This window comes from Anabrus simplex, chromosome 1 (assembly GCF_040414725.1).
Source record: "Anabrus simplex isolate iqAnaSimp1 chromosome 1, ASM4041472v1, whole genome shotgun sequence".
NCBI classification, from domain to species: Eukaryota; Metazoa; Arthropoda; class Insecta; order Orthoptera; family Tettigoniidae; genus Anabrus; species Anabrus simplex.
In genome coordinates this window covers 712,728,952-712,747,192 of record NC_090265.1, presented here as the reverse complement: position 1 = coordinate 712,747,192, position 18,241 = coordinate 712,728,952, and the positions used below count along the sequence as shown (strand labels likewise).

The 18,241-nt window shown below is 37.8% G+C and overlaps 1 protein-coding gene across 1 annotated transcript in view; it reads left to right on the top strand.

Annotated features, from left to right (window-relative positions):
• The window catches only part of LOC136857389 (uncharacterized), a 65,164-nt gene extending 49,480 nt beyond the window's left edge, over positions 1-15,684 (top strand). Inside the window, exon 3 of the mRNA XM_067136021.2 lies at positions 14,977-15,684. Within this exon, the coding sequence (XP_066992122.1) occupies positions 14,977-15,649 (673 nt within the window). The 3' untranslated portion in view covers positions 15,650-15,684. The remainder of the gene's footprint in view (positions 1-14,976) is intronic.
• Positions 15,685-18,241: the final 2,557 nt, after the last annotated feature.

Below are 18,241 nucleotides of genomic sequence, written 5' to 3'. Positions count from 1 at the left end.
ACAGTTACTTGAATCTCTGGAGAAGAAAAGTAATCCATTAAAAGAAATAAGTTTCATATTGATAGATCCATATTGCACTGTGATTACAATAGAGTAAATTAATATATTATTTTGGGTCCACCTTTTCAATACCAAATGTAAATAGTTTAAATTACATAGGGACTAGTTTCGACCTAGTAATAGTTCATCATCAGCCTGAAGTAAATTAGTGTAAATATCGAAGAAAAGATAAACAATGTAAACACAAGTACAGTCTTTTTAAAAGTACATACCATGTGGGGTATTGAGCAGCAATATATTAAAAATAATAACTCTTCCAATTGACGAAGCACTGAGCGAAAGTTATGTTGTTTATTTATGAATAAAGTTCAGCGCGCCGTATAGTATTAAAAGTCCAATGTGCACTAAAAGATGTTATAAAGAAGAATTATCAGTTGAATGCTGGCTTCTTGAGTTTGCTGTTGTATATTCGAAGAAGTTACGTCATTTTTTAAGGTATTCATAGACGTCAAAACACATGGATGTTGGAAAGGCTCTTCAGGTTTTTGGAACAAGGTAATTGTTGCGCGTGGAGGCTTAGGAGTCCCGAGTAGCGCCATATTATGTTAAAAAATAGAGATCCATAAAAAAGGTCCCGTGTGTCGTATAAAAATGACAAGTTGTGAAAGTGGAAATCGAAAAAGGTTGGTTTTCAAGCGATGATGTAGTTCATTCAGAGATCAATTGAAATTAAAGTATCGTGACATTGTCTTCTCAAGATGTTTATAAACTAGAAATAATTGTCGATGCGAAGTAAGATGCTAGAAGAAAGCTCTTCTGCTTCTGGAATCTTGAAGGACGATGGATGTTTCACGAGGCAGAATAACATATATGGAGTTAAATAAAGGTGGATATAAATTCGCAGTTCAATGCGGACCATACAATTGACTCTGAATAAACGACAGTAGGAAATAAATAAATTTGGTCAGGTGAAATAAAATGTCAAGGGAATTTACGCGTGTTGTGATAAGCTGAAGAGAGAAATGGTGGTAGGTAAGGTTCAAAGGAAATCTTGAGGAGGTGAAGGGAGAAAAATAAAGGAAGGAGAGGAAAAGGTTTTTTTAAATAAATGACAGTAATGAAATAAACAATATTTGGTCTGGTGGAAGAAAATATGTATGTCATAATAGAATTGACGCGTGTTGTAATAAGCTGAAGAGAGAAAATGGTGGTAGGTGAGATGCAAGGAAAACTTGGAGGTGAAGGGAGAAAAATACAGGACGGAAAAGAAGAGGATTTTTTTTAGGGTGGGGCTGAGGGATGTGGGAATATGGAAGAATGATTAAGAAAAGTACTATAAATAGAATGAAAAATCGGACCTTTAATATTAGATTTTGATTGTCTGAAAAGTTGAACGAGCAGGTCAAAAAGAATGTTCGATTTTTCGGAAATGTCATTAAGATTGAAATTAGGATTAAAATATTGGTCTAGATTTATAAAGCAATTCTCTGTTATGTTAAAGGAGGGGTCCTTTACTGATTATTTTGAGAATTACCATATCTTGTTTAATGTCAGTAAATTTATGATTATAATCATTCATGTGTTGACCAACTGCAGAAAATTTATTGTGTTTTTGGGCATTGACATGTTCCAAGTATCGTATTTTAAAGCTTCTTCCTGTTTGTCCAATATAAGAAGAATTGCAGCTGTTGCATTTGACCCTATATACACCAGATTTTGGAAAACGATCAGTTCTATTGACAGATTTTGAGTTGTGTAAGACTTTAGTGTTATTATTGTTGGTTCTGAAGGAGATTATAACATCATGTTTTTTAAAAACGTTAGAGACCTTATAAATATCTTTATTGAATGTAAAGGTAGAAAATAAAGAAATTTTTGGGTTTTCTTTTTTCAGAGTGGTTATAGGATGATGTTTGTATTTATTGATAATACCTTCAATGATAGAACTACTGTAACCATTGAGTTTAGCAATCATACGGATGTTGTTCAATTCTTTTTAAGATCACTTTCAGACATTGGGACCGTATAGGCTCGATGAACCATACTATTATAAGCCGCTCTTTTATGGATTTGCGGATGAGAGGAAACTTGATGAATAGTGGGAGATGTTTGGATAGGCTTTCTGAAGATGTTGAATTTTAAGGAATATAGTTGCCTAATGGTGGTTAAGTCTAAAAAATTTATTCTTCGTTCAGATTCAGATTCGAGCGTAAATTTTATGTGTGGGTTAAGATTATTAAGGTTGATAAGAGTGGAAGCTGCGTCTGTTGTGCTTTCATCTAGGATTACCAAAGTGTCATCAACATATCTAGCCCAAAAAAGAATATTAATGAAGTTGTTATTATTATTATTATTATTATTATTATTATTATTATTATTATTATCAATTTTAGTATGTTCTAAAAAATCCAAGTAGATTTCAGCTAAAATGTCTGAAGCCGGCGATCCCATGGCCAAACCTTCCTGCTGATGGATAATACTGTCGAAAGTGAAATAGTTATTATTTAAAACCAATTTCAGGATAGACATAAAGTTTTGTATTTCTAAGGCACTTAGGTGGCTGTATTTGCCTAAATTGTTTTCAATGATAGGGTATAATTTAGAGGTTTGAATACTAGGATACACATTAACAACGTCTAACGAGTGAAGAGAATGGTTAGGTTGGATATGAAATTTATTAAGATTCTCGATCAACTCTGTAGTATTTTTATTAGATTTTTTAGACAAAAAATGATAATATCTTCTTAGAAACTTTTGAATGAATTGAGAAGCATTATAAAGAGGACTTGGTCTGTAATTGATGATCGGGCGGATATGGATGCCGGGTTTGTGTATCTTAGGAAGGGCTTTAGCGGTCGGAAGACTTGGATTCATGCTAATAAATTTAGTTTTTTCTTGTTCAGTTAAAATGAATGAATTATTTTTAAGAGTTTGTTTAAGAAGGCGTTGGATTTTTTGAGTAGGGTCCTTTTTAACAACAGTGAACGAACTGTCAGAAAAGAATTCTTTAGTCTTATTAATATATTCGTTTCTTTTCATTATAACAGTGGTATTGCCCTTGTCAGCCTTAGTGACAATAAGATTATTATCAGAAATCTTCTTTTTAAGAACGCGTAATCGCTTTTGATCAACGATTGATTCTTTATTGTCGATAGGGATGTTGGGGTTCATACTTGAGTTAAGAATGTCGTTAATTTTACGTTTTACTTCGAACCTAACTTCATCCTGTTCTACTCTACTACTATGATCTTAGAATCTGAACTAGCCGTCAGTAAATTACCCCTTGAAAAACAGGATGAAGTTAGGTTCGAAGTAAAACGTAAAATTAACGACATTCTTAACTCAAGTATGAACCCCAACATCCCTATCGACAATAAAGAATCAATCATTGATCAAAAGCGATTACGCGCTATTAAAAAGAAGATTTCTGATAATAATCTTATTGTCACTAAGGCTGACAAGGACAATACCACTGTTATAATGAAAAGAAACGAATATATTAATAAGACTAAAGAATTCTTTTCTGACAGTTCGTTCACTGTTGTTAAAAAAGACCCTACTCAAAAAATCCAACGCCTTCTTAAACAAACTCTTAAAAATACTTCATTCATTTTAACTGAACAAGAAAAAACTAAATTTATTAGCATGAATCCAAGTCTTCCGACCGCTAAAGCCCTTCCTAAGATACACAAACCCGGCATCCATATCCGCCCGATCATCAATTACAGACCAAGTCCTCTTTATAATGCTTCTCAATTCATTCAAAAGTTTCTAAGAAGATATTATCATTTTTTGTCTAAAAAATCTATTAAAAATACTACAGAGTTGATCGAGAATCTTAATAAATTTCATATCCAACCTAACCATTCTCTTCACTCGTTAGACGTTGTTAATGTGTATCCTAGTATTCAAACCTCTAAATTATACCCTATCATTGAAAACAATTTAGGCAAATACAGCCACCTAAGTGCCTTAGAAATACAAAACTTTATGTCTATCCTGAAATTGGTTTTAAATAATAACTATTTCACTTTCGACAGTATTATCCATCAGCAGGAAGGTTTGGCCATGGGATCGCCGGCTTCAGACATTTTAGCTGAAATCTACTTGGATTTTTTAGAACATACTAAAATTGATAATAATAATAATAATAATAATAATAATAATAACTTCATTAATATTCTTTTTTGGGCTAGATATGTTGATGACACTTTGGTAATCCTAGATGAAAGCACAACAGACGCAGCTTCCACTCTTATCAACCTTAATAATCTTAACCCACACATAAAATTTACGCTCGAATCTGAATCTGAACGAAGAATAAATTTTTTAGACTTAACCATCATTAGGCAACTATATTCCTTAAAATTCAACATCTTCAGAAAGCCTATCCAAACATCTCCCACTATTCATCAAGTTTCCTCTCATCCGCAAATCCATAAAAGAGCGGCTTATAATAGTATGGTTCATCGAGCCTATACGGTCCCAATGTCTGAAAGTGATCTTAAAAAGAATTGAACAACATCTGTATGATTGCTAAACTCAATGGTTACAGTAGTTCTATCATTGAAGGTATTATCAATAAATACAAACATCATCCTATAACCACTCTGAAAAAAGAAAACCCAAAAATTTCTTTATTTTCTACCTTTACATTCAATAAAGATATTTATAAGGTCTCTAACGTTTTTAAAAAACATGTTATAATCTCCTTCAGAACCAACAATAATAACACTAAAGTCTTACACAACTCAAAATCTGTCAATAGAACTGATCGTTTTCCAAAATCTGGTGTATATAGGGTCAAATGCAACAGCTGCAATTCTTCTTATATTGGACAAACAGGAAGAAGCTTTAAAATACGATACTTGGAACATGTCAATGCCCAAAAACACAATAAATTTTCTGCAGTTGGTCAACACATGAATGATTATAATCATAAATTTACTGACATTAAACAAGATATGGTAATTCTCAAAATAATCAGTAAAGGACCCCTCCTTTAACATAACAGAGAATTGCTTTATAAATCTAGACCAATATTTTAATCCTAATTTCAATCTTAATGACATTTCCGAAAAATCGAACATTCTTTTTGACCTGCTCGTTCAACTTTTCAGACAATCAAAATCTAATATTAAAGGTCCGATTTTTCATTCTAATTATAGTACTTTTCTTAATCATTCTTCCATATTCCCACATCCCTCAGCCCCAACCTAAAAAAAATCCTTTTCTTCTCCTTCCTGTATTTTTCTCCCTTCACCTCCAAGTTTTCCTTGCATCTCACCTACCACCATTTTCTCTCTTCAGCTTATTACAACACGCGTCAATTCTATTATGACATACATATTTTCTTCCACCAGACCAAATATTGTTTATTTCATTACTGTCATTTATTTAAAAAAACCTTTTCCTCTCCTTCCTTTATTTTTCTCCCTTCACCTCCTCAAGATTTCCTTTGAACCTTACCTACCACCATTTCTCTCTTCAGCTTATCACAACACGCGTAAATTCCCTTGACATTTTATTTCAACATTTTCTTCCACCTGACCAAATTTATTTATTTCCTACTGTCGTTTATTCAGAGTCAATTGTATGGTCCGCATTGAACTGCGAATTTATATCCACCTTTATTTAACTCCATATATGTTATTCTGCCTCGTGAAACATCCATCGTCCTTCAAGATTCCAGAAGCAGAAGAGCTTTCTTCTAGCATCTTACTTCGCATCGACAATTATTTCTAGTTTATAAACATCTTGAGAAGACAATGTCATGATACTTTAATTTCAATTGATCTCTGAATGAACTACATCATCGCTTGAAAACCAACCTTTTTCGATTTCCACTTTCACAACTTGTCATTTTTATACGACACACGGGACCTTTTTTATGGATCTCTATTTTTTAACATAATATGGCGCTACTTGGGACTCCTAAGCCTCCACGCGCACAATTACCTTGTTCCAAAAAACTGAAGAGCCTTTCCAACATCCATGTGTTTTGACATCTATGAATGCCTTAAAAAATGACTTAACTTCTTCGAATATACAACAGCAAACTCAAGAAGCCAGCATTCAACTGATAATTCTTCTTTATAACATCTTTTAGTGCACATTGGACTTTTAATACTATACGACGCACTGAACTTTATTCATAAATAAACAACATAACTTTCGCTCAGTGCTTCGTCAGTTGGAAGAGTTATTATTTTTAATATATTGCTGCTCAATACCCCACATGGTATGTACTTTTAAAAAGACTGTACTTGTGTTTACATTGTTTATCTTTTCTTCGATATTTACGCTCTAATTTACTTCAGGCTGATGATGACCTATTACTAGGTCGAAACTAGTCCCTATGTAATTTAAACTATTTACATTTGGTATTGAATAGGTGGACCCAAAATAATGTATTAATTTACTCTATTGTAAAAGTAATCCATCCGCCACAAAAATAGTGATAAAATAGCTTTTGTACTCGCTGTGATTTTCTTTTTTCGTTTAGAAGGAGGCTCTCTTTCTCTCTCACATACAATATTTTCAGCACTCTCAGTCTCACTTTCAAAAGGGCTTAACAATTCATTAAAATGTTCCTCCCCATCAGCGCTTTCCACTGTGGATAATAACTGAAAGATTCTGTGATCCGAAATAACATCGCTGCAAGATCAAATAGATTGTTGTTCCACCATGTTTGTTTACATCACAGATGAACTCCACAGACGTCTACCAGAAACTCTGTAAGTTACTTCGCGAAGCTATAGTCTCTGCTCAATTACTTCTACATAATGCCCAACATATGGCAGAACAGGTCAGAGATGTAATTCGCACTCAAAAGTGAACCAGGAAACTAAAAAAAATTTAAAATTCTCGCTTACTGTCTATAGACTGGCGTAGCAGTCGTGGACCGTCCACGTCAGCCCGTCTATAGGTGGGCGTTGCACTCATTGGGTTAACTGGGACAAAAGTACCGATATCCAATTTATGGTTAGTTTGGAGTTACAACATTAGCATCGGTCTAGAAAGCCAAGAATAATGGCCGAGATGATTTGTCGTGCTGACCATACGACAACTCGTAATCTGCAGGCTTTAGGGCTGTGATCCGAAATAACATCGCTGCAAGATCAAATAGGTTGTTGTTCCGCCATGTTTGTTTACATCACAGATGAACTCCACAGACGTCTACAAGAAACTCTGTAAGTTACTTCGCGAAGCTATAGTCTCTGCTCAATTACTTCTACATACTTGTCTATTACATTTAGGGCTGGGCAGCGGTCACTTGGTAGGCCAAGGCCCTTCAGGGCTGTAGTGCCATGGGGTTAGGTTTACAGCAGTAGTATGCTCTCCGATAATGTCTAGATAGTCATCAGTATTTGAAATCCCTTCATTTTTGTGGATGTCCTTTTGAATATTTCCGGAAACTCTCATAGGGTAGAATGAAGCTGTTTCCCACTACAGGAAAATTATTTTCATTCTCAAGTTCTGTGGGTTTTGTGTTGTGTCCACATTTAGGATATTCTGGCAACAATATACAGGCATGCCTGCAAGAAGTGATATAATGTAATATTAACAGAAATGATAATATCATACACATGCCTTGCAATACCTTATGTAATTTTGGATAATATAATGCAAAACAGAATGGACCTCAAACATTGCGCTACATCTCTTTTCCACATCTTTTGCGTCCTCTTTGCATTCCTTGGTGATACTGGGAAAACCGGAGTACCCGGAGAAAAGCCTGCCCCACCTCTGCTTTCTCCAGCACAAATCTCACATGGAGTGACCGGGATTTGAACCACGGAACCCAGTAAACACAGTAAACCTGAGTAAACCTTATCACTACTTTCATTTGAACTTTCGTTTTGCACCGCTAACTTCCCTGCTACCGGGGTGTCATCATTCCAAGTGACGTCACCTTTGCTGCCATCTCATCAGCCGCATCAGCCATGCACTGTAATTGAGAGCGTACGAGGTCCCGACTTTTTTAACCTTTTAAAAATGGTTTTATTCCCAACAATAGTGTCCAAACAGAGTGAATCTATTCCCAGATGGTTTCTGGAGATGCTCTCTGATATTCCCAGTGGTGTATGTGTAGCCGAAGCCACTCCTGAGTAACGCCGTGCTGTAGATGTGTGCCAAACCACCAGCTGATAACTAGCCTATGTTGCGAGTTGTACTTCCAAATGTAATACATAGTGACTGGAAGCTTTCTTTGGACAACTGTGGCTGTTGAAAGCCAGACCCTTATTTTAAAGTATATTTCATGCTTGTTCTATACATTTATCACATCAGGATTTACATAAACAGCTGTACATGAGATAAGAGAGACCACTTTGCTTAGGGTAGGTATTCTATTGCCCAGATAGTGCCAAAAGTTCCACGACAGAAAGAATAAAAATAAATAACAGGAAAGTTTGCCGCATTTATGAATATCTACAGGTATGGCGGTAATGAGTTTTGTTATAATGTTTAATTTCTTACGTTCGTTGTCTCCTTTTTTTCATTAATGCATACCTTAGTATGTTTTGTTTGAAAATCCACGGCCTGCTTCCAGTCATTCGACCGGGTCAGGAATGGAATGAATGAAGCCCCATCTAGCGGCGAGGATAGGAATTGTGCTGGCTGCTGAAGCCTGTCGCGGTTCTCTGGGGTCATGAATAATGCCCCCATCTAGCGGCGAGGATAGGAATTGTGCTGGCCGCTGAAGCCTGTCACACTCCTCTGGGGCTATGAATAATGAATGACAGATGAAATTATGTTGGAGAGTGTTGCTGAAATGAATTATGACAGGGAAAACCGGAGTACCCGGAGAAAAACCTGCCTCACCTCTGCTTTCTCCAGCACAAATCTCACATGGAGTGACCGGGATTTGAACCACGGAACCCAGTGGTGAGAGGCTGCCGCCTGAGCCATGGAGGCTCTTGTTTTGTTTGATGTCTCCAGGAATGGTTTAAAGTACGTGGGAACTTAATTATCAACATATAATAGCAACAACCATTAATATTTCTCAACTAAACTAAACTCTTTTTCCTCATCCTGAGTTGGTACAGCTCTTTTTAGACACATCCCCAGTGGAGGGAAGTTGTACCGTTTTTACCAATTTTGCCATTTGTAAATCTCTGTTAGGACCGATGACCTTCGATGTTAGGCCCCTTAAAACAACAAGCAAATCTCTGTTAGTACGGTACCGGGAATCGAACGCCGACTCCCGAGAACGGCAGCTAATTGTGCTAAACATTATGGTGATGGACGTTATTAACTACGAAAAACAGACATATAGCATGACTGATGCATGCTTGCAATGTGTGGGTCGGACTTCAAGCTATTCACCCATTTGTGCGATGTCATCAGAGCTGCAGTAGGCCTACGCTACAGAGGCGGAAATTTCTTAACTACGAAACACATTGCATGGGTCGTATGGACAAAACTATTCACAAATTTGTGCAGTGTCATCAGAGCTGCAATAAGACTTGTAAGCGCTTCGAAGCGGAATCGCTCTTCTCTGACGAATTACGTTGGGAGTGGGGTCTTGTATGCAAGATTTAAGAGTGACAATAGTTAACTCTGAAATTCACCACGAGATGGCAGAGGTACAGCCTAGTGCAATGTATGACGGAATGCAATTTTTTTCGCTACTGACTGTGTCGGATTGATGTCGAGGGGGTGTAGGAAGGTACTGTGGCACATTGTAGAGTATCCACATCTTTGTATTATGAGCAGTGTATTTTGGATCATTGTCCTGCACTAAAACCCTAATTATCCATGAGTACCACAAATTTTTTTTATTACGAAGAATTATACAATTTTGGATACATTCATGATATTGTGTCTGCATAGGATTACATCAAACCCTCAGCCCTTGATAAATCGTGGAGAAAACTCTTTCAGAGTATTGAAACAAATGTCAGCCAAAACATATGTGAAGAAGAGAATTTAGTCATGGTGACTGCTACACTTGTTGACCTAGTGACATCCGTTCCAGGAGGTGAGAATGTCGAAGAAAACACAGAAGAGTGGTTGGAATGCAGCACAAGTGAGCCAGGATTTGAATGACTGACGTAGAAATAAAGAACAGCACAGTGGGAGTGTACAAGAACAAAGAACAACAAAGTGAGTGGAGAAGACGAGATGCCTGCGCGGATCATGCATGAAACTGCTTTGCAGCACGTAGACGGGTTGCTTCAATATTTATATTGACAAGACGATGGTGCACATCTGGCAGAAAAACTCATGTTAAGGAAAGTACTGTCCGGAATAAAGAAAAGGTGACTGGTTGAAAAAAAAAAGACTTAACTGAACACTTTAATAACAGGACAGTATTGTTTGTTTACTGTTCTTTAATTTAGTGATTTAGATATAGAGCAAAGGTTTCGGCTGTACTGTACACATTTTAAAAGTTTTAGGCCTACATATTATGTTTAAAACTTTTTATTCTGAATTTTTTGTGTTTACACCTCATTTTAAGTCTTTTTTTCGGGTTATCTGTGATTTTCGCTGTTTGCAGTGCCCTTGCCACCCAATTCCATGGATAATCGGGGCCTTAATGGAGGTTAAATCTTGACGACCTCAGGAGTGGAATTGCAACGAGAAGCCTTGCATGATGCCAAACTCTGCTAGAAGCTCGCAGATGTTACTGTTGTTATATTTTTGTCCCCTCTCATAGGAGGTTAAAGTAGAAATAGAAATTTCCTATGCAATCATCAAAGAGGATATCTTGTCTTGATTAAAGCTGAACTACAGATACTCGAAAAGGTAAATCATAAATTTCAAAACCCCAATTCTATTTTCCATGCCTTACAAAGTTCCTACCCACATTTTCTACCTCCAATAACCCACCCTAAACTACCCCTCCTCCTTCATCTCCCTATCTTATTCTTCCTCAACACCATTTAACTTCAATTTCTTTCATTCTTCTCTTATTCCACTATTCCTCTTCCTCTATTAATTTATTCTATCTTTTCTTTTTAAAAAATCCACCTTCATTTTGGTTCTTCTCATTCATACTCAACTCCTGCCTTGCACCGATTTCGACTACTTCAATCAAGACCTGAGTTTTTACGCTTTAAAAAATTGCGCACTGTGCATATACGTTTTCATTTGTTTCCGATATTGCGCTTTTTACTATTTTTTTCTCTTCATAATTGTTTGTTCACGTCAACTGTTCTAAGAATTCTATAGGGGCACAATTACTTATTCAGTTATATTGAATTGTATTATATTTATCTATATACTTACTTTCCCGCGACCGAGGAAAATTACTGAACCGTCAAGTTATTCTCCATTTTACTTCGGGCATTTGAAACCACAGTGCCTGATATTGAATGCATCACACTGATCACTGGGAGCTGGCAAATTGCTTCAATGGATATACTCATCTTCAACTCCTGCACGATTATGGATCTTCGTACATGTTCGATTGTGATGTGACTTTATGCCTGACAGTATTTAAAAACTGGCTCATTTAACCGTTCTCCGCTATTCGTAAACATTGTGGGACTTTGCCTAGTGCTGCGTGTGCTATGCTACAGCTCAGAGAATTGCGCACTGTTTTCTTTTAGTGATTTGCATTTTACTTCTTCTAAGTTCTACAGTGTCTGCCGCCATTTCATTTTTATATCGCCTGTTCTACTGATCCTATGCATTGTTTTTCGTCTTAATCAGCTGATGATGACCTGGACTAGGGTCGAAACCGGTACCATTTCTACCAATTATTAAATGGGAATGTAATTCACTACATTTCTTATTCTTTTGTGTTGAATAGGTTGAATCTCTTTTATCAATTATTTCAATTTTAACTTAATATTCTTCAATACGGAACAATGAAATTTTTAACTTTAAACACGTCACATTATGCAAGAACGGGACATACATGCGCGTAGATTTAAGGGCAAACATCAAAATGTAATATAAATAAAACATGGACTGCATAGTTTGGAATGTTATTTATTACCATCAATAATTGCTTACAGTATGAAGGTACGTCTAAAACAAAATAGTCAACTGCATTCCCTCTAAAAAAATTACACACGAAAAATATATTCGTACACCATCTCCAGTCCTTGCCTTTGTTCACTTTTCAATACTTTGTTGGGTTCCCCTTTGCCTTTATTATTGCCTGCAGTTGTCGTGGGATGGAAGCAACTAAGTTCTCGGTGACCAATGATGCAATGTTGTTCCATTCTTCCAGTATGGCAGTTTGGAGATCATTCCTGTTGGATATTACCCTGAATCATAATTTTCTGTCCAGTATCTCCCATACTTGCATGCTCTATCGGATTGATGTCGAGCGGGGGACTGAGGGGTTGTAGGAAGATGCTTTGGCATATTGTGAAGTATCCACATCTTTGTATTATGGGCAGTGTATTGTGGATCATTGTCCTGCATGAAGAAGAAATGGGAGAACAGTGTAGTTTTAGGAAAGACAGATCATTTGACCTGATCTTTACATTAAGACATATGATGGAGAAAAGATGGGAGTTTGGAAAAGACATAGTGATATTTATTGACATTGAGAAACCTTATGACAAGTGGGCCAAGACATATGGTATGGGACACATAAGGCAAAAACAAGTTGACAAAGTGGAAGTGCAAATGATAAGAGCTGTGTACAAAAATTGTGTTAGTAGTGTGAAGACTAGTATAGGAAAAACAAAATGGTTTAAAGTTGAAACTGGTCTCTGACAGGGAAGTATACTATTCCCCATACTATTCATCATAGTCATGGATGAAATTCATAAGAACATTAGAGATTGGGAAGACAAGGCAACAAAAGCCATGTTGTTTGCAGATGATATAGTGATATGGGGTGAGGATGAAATGGAAATGCAAAAACAAGTAGATGTGTGGAATCAAGAGATAGAAAAACTTGGGATGAAAGTAAGCACAGAGAAAAGTAAAACAATAGTGATGACAAGGAGAAGGAATTAACAGGAAAGATAAAATTGAATGTTAAAATTCTGGAAGTGGTTAAAAGTTTCAAGTACTTGGGAAGTATGATCACAGAAGATGGAAAGATAATGAAATTGGGAAAAGAATACAACAGGCAAACAGCTTCTACCAGAGTGTAAGGGGTATTTTGTTGAACAAAGATATCCCGAAGAAATGTAAGAAAGTATTCTATTCAACCTATTATGAACCCATACTATCCTATGCAGCTGGATCGTGGACTGCACCAAAACGAGAAGGAGAGTAGAATACAGGCAGCGGAGATGAAATTCCTAAGAGGTATCGAGGGCAAGACCAGAAAGGTTAGATTTGAAATGAAGAGAGAAGGAAAAAGGCAGGAATCTTGAAACTTCAAGACAGGGTAGAAACAACAAAGCTATAGTGGTATGGACAAATCATGAGAATGGGAGAAGAGAGAGTGCCAAGAAAAGCTTTTTCAGAGAAGTTAATAGGAAAGAGACCATAAAGAAGACCCCAAAAGAGGTGGACAGATTCAGTGTGGGAGTGCATAGAGAAGAGGGGAGAAAAACCAGAAGATTTACTTAAAAAAGGAGAAGAGTGGTGAAGAGACCGGCAGCGATGGAGATCCTTGATTCGTAACCCAACCCAGGAAGCTGGAAACGGGGAATGAGTATGATCATGATGTTCTGCATGAACATGAAATTATGTTCCAAACAAAGTTTCCTAGCACTGGGTATATGATGTGTTTTGAGAATATTTATGTAGTATTTGTGATCCCTGGTTCCATCTATAAAACTCAAATTTCCAACACCAGCAGCACTCGTGGCCCCCCCAGGCAAGAACGGAGTCCCCTCCATGTTTGATCGTAGGAGTGAGGTTTCTGGGGTTCAGTTCTGTGTTCGGTTTTCACCACACTATTCTCGCAACAGAACCAAATACGTTGTATTTACTTTCAGTGGTCAAAATCATGCTTCCAAAATTTGTCTGTCTTATCCACATGTTTTAAAGCGAATTATAGGCGTTTCTTGTGGTTCCTTGCACTAACGAAAAGTTTTTCCCTAGACATTCAACCATTATACCCTGCTGTTCTCAAGCTATTTCGCACAGTACTCATACATACCTTTACGCCCTGCTTCTCCAACTCTGCTTCAATCTGAGGGGCACTAGTTTTTGGATCCTTTTTCACAGTTCGAACAATAAACGCCTTGTCCCTCTGAGACAGTACTTGGGGACGACCACTTCTGGGCCTGTTCCGTACACTTTTTGTCACACTGTACCTGTCAGTGTTGGATTGAACTGTCGACCAAGGACGATCGATTATTCGTGAAATCTCAGACAGGGACTTTGTTTCATTGTGAAGCTTGGTAATTATTTTCCGTTCCTCTTGTGTTTCATACCCTTATTTGGACCTTGCGTCAACTGCGGGCATACCCAGCGATTGTACATGGACTGCAGAACTCGTGCCACTGCATGTACACGGGCCTAGGAAGGACCCTGCATGTGACTACAAGGAACTGTTTCTTGCTGTACGAATATTTAAACGAGGTGCACGATGTCAGGCTCAACCTGTCCAGTCAATGATCTAGACCTCTTGATGCAATGGAATGGGCCAGACTATGTTCAGACATTACGTCTTGTTCTATATCCATACAGTCCCCTTGCATATCAATATATTTATCCAGAGACGCCATGAATGTATAGTCAGTATTTTTTCGAGTATCTGTAAGTGTGTGTAAAATTTTGGCTACCTTTGTAGATTCTAAGGAAGTCCTGAATTAATACAGTTGTTGTTATTGAATTTAATTGAGGAAGTGTTTCCCCCTATTCACTTTCCTAAATTAACATTCATCCAGCAAATGCAGTATTTCCTCATCCAAACACCACCACCTCTTTCCGCACTGCCATTTCTGTTTACATATTTCCAAAGACATTTAAACTACTGTCCTATTATCACTAAACATTAGAATACATAGCAATCTTTTCAAAATACTCCATGCTCAATTTGCTTTGATTTGAGGTCAATACAGACTTAACTATGAAATTTATAAACTGTGTTGTTATTGGTTCTAGGAAAATAAGCAGTCAGGTGCTGAGGAATCCCTTTGGTGGAGAGAAAAGCAGCCCGGTTGAGGAGACTACATTATGGACATCTCTGAGCCTTACTGGTGAAGAGTGTACCAGTGCTTCCTGCAAGTGTAATGTACGGCGCAGCGGAACTGTTCAACGTTCGAGGTGGATGGCTGCTGGTCATGTCAAAAAACATGTTCTGCATAGGAGCAAACTGAACTTCCTAAATCCCATGTGCAGTGCAAATATTTTGAAAGATCCAGTGTTGAAACTGACTAATTTTACCTCTAAAAAAATCACTCCCTTCAGGTTTGGTGCAGCTAACTCCCCTCAGTGCCCTCTCACAGAAACTAAGGAGTCTTCCTTACCAGCCAACGAGGCTCGGTTTGGGCAAGGAGTGGCATCTCCAGACTTCAAGTCCTTGATCCAGATGCCCTTGTCCAGCCGTGTAGTCTCAGAGACAAAGTACGAGTCGGAGAGCTTTCGACAATTACGAGTTAAGTTGGCAAAAACCCGACTGGCAGGCAGTCAGTCTTGCTCTCAACAAGCGAGGATGACAGTCGGTCCTTCATCTTCATGTGATGACGTCACAATCGACGAGCTGGCAAGTTACTTCGACCTGTTTGTGCATATTCCTAAGAAAATGTCTCGAATGGCAGAGATGATGTATATCTGAGATACTTCTCTTTGTAATACAATTTTCTAAAGCAATTGCTTTGTCTATAGTATGTATTTAGATCCTTTACAAAATTTCAAGTATAACTATTTATTATCTTTAAACAAAACTGTTTATTATCAGATAATGTTGGAATGTGTTTTCAAGCTGAGCTCTGTTTCATAAAACTAGACATACATGCAAATAGCAACACTTTTACAAAATTGTTGATATGTTGGGGACATCCTTGTACCTTGAGACACTTTTTAAAATTTTTTAATATTTTAAGCAAAATATTTTAAATTTGTCATTTGTTTCCTCTGGTATGCAAACTCATAAGTACATTTAGAAAATAACATAGTATACAGGCTGGATTCAAATAGCTTGATATAATCAATCTTAACCTCTTAACCAGAGTGTTTCCACTGAGAAACAAACCTTTGTAGCAAGGAATACATTTTGACTGAAAACAAGTTACTCTTCCGTGAATAACGAAGGGACTTGTCCGGTCCATTACGCGTGCATGCCTACGTGAAAGACCAGTTTTCTAGCCCTGCTCATTTTGACATAGGCCCTAAATGTCTTATGGCTGTGGGGGTCATCTGAAAATTTGCATTGTGGAAGTTAGTCACAAAATGTGTGGATGTAGTGTAACTTTAACAACCATGCATGCTGTGATGTAAGGTACGGATGGATGGACGGACACTTGTCACCTAGCATCCATGCAGGCTATTTCTTATGACTGGTGGTCATCTGAAATTAGCAACAGTGAATGGAGTGATCATAGAACTACATTTAATAACAAAGAGGCGATATAACACATGCCGTCATCGTCGTCCCCCCCAGCAGATGAGTTAACTTGTCATTACCTGATTGAGTAACAAATATTGGTAGATGAATTGACCCGTGCCCGGATAAGGGGTTAAAAGCGCCTACGCACATCCCAGGGTAGGATTCATACCTTGGAACAGTTTGATATTGCTGCTGTTTTGTACACCTTACACCTGTTTGGTGAGGTAAGTATTGGACAAGAACAGACAAGTGTCAGTATTCAGTGATTCAGAGACTTGGAATTCCAGTTGGATGCTTCAGTGTTTGGTCACCAATTGCTTCATTATGATATTTGTTTGAAGGTGCTGAAAACTTTTAAGTACTGAACAGTTAATTCATTACCATTGACATCCATTATCTCGGCGATAAAATTCACAACACATTTCATACTCTGAACACTTCTTATGACATAGTCCTCCTTACAAAGAGTCATTTTCAAAAGAGTAAAGCGACTGTTCTTGATCTGAACAGTGTTAGATTTATCAGTTTCTGAAAGTTCAGGACATCATCTGATGTAGAGCTGCCATCTAGTTCCAGTCTTCTGTGGCATTTTGTTAAGGCTGGGGTTGCTTGGTTAGGCTCCTCTTATTACTGTATTGGCTCGCATATAACTCACCACCATGTATATATCTCACCCCATTTTTAACATTTGAAATTGCAGGGGAAAAAATCCCTGCACATAACTTGCATTAATTTCTGGCGTTATAAAGCCATACGGTACATACACAAAATAAAGTTTGGTGGGTATTCCATGGACGTGCCTACATTAAATATCGGGACTGTACCAATTGCTGTTACAGTATTTTGTACGTGACAGTCCAAGAAGCTGCTGCATTTTTTCTGCCTGCAGAACGGTTGAGGCTAGCTGTTACCAAAAATACCTAACTCTCAAACCCCCGCCCCAAGGCCACATTCCTAGCCAGTCACACTAAGCCATTCCTTTCAATCTTCCGTCTTTGTCAATATCCTTATCGCTACCTGTCCGGCAGAACTGATCACGTGAACTGGGAATGTTTCCCTGTCCAGGCAGTAAAGTGATCACGGTATTAGGTATTGTCCATGTGTTGTTTTGTCGATAAGTACCCCGTTGTTTCTCAGATAAGTTAAAACTCGGTGTGATAAAATACGCTGAAGAACATAGTAACAGCTGCCGGTCGAGAATTCAGTGTGACCAAGTTTCATGTTCGCTACTGGCGTAAACAGAGAGCTGCACTAGAAATCACCAACCGAACACGTAAGGCACTCAAGGGCCGAAAACTGGTATGTTTCCTGGGCTGGAAGTTGAGTTTCTTCATTACGTTAGAGTTGCAAAATGATGGCTTTAGTATCTCGCACGAGATGGTACATTTCTAAGAGCACAAACTAGCGATTAAAGGATGAATCACCGAGCTCGATAGCTGCAGTCGCTTAAGTGGGGCCAGTATTCGGGAGATAGTAGGTTCGAACCCCACTGTCGGCAGCCCTGAAAATGGTTTTCCGTGGTTTCCCATTTTCACACCTGGCAAATGCTGGGGCTGTACCTTAATTAAGGCCATGGCCACTTCCTTCCCACTCCTAGCCCTTCCCTGTCCCATTGTCGCCGTAAGACCTATCTGTGTCAGTGCGACGTAAAGCAACTAGCAAAAAAAATGGATGGATCAGCTGTTCGGATCTGAAAGTGAGCTGGGGTTGGATCCGTAGATTCTCAACACGAAGGGATTGTGTCTGCGAAGGCAAACATCTCTCTGCCAGAGAATCCCAAGTGATTTCAGCGACAAAATCATAGATATTCATCGCCATATG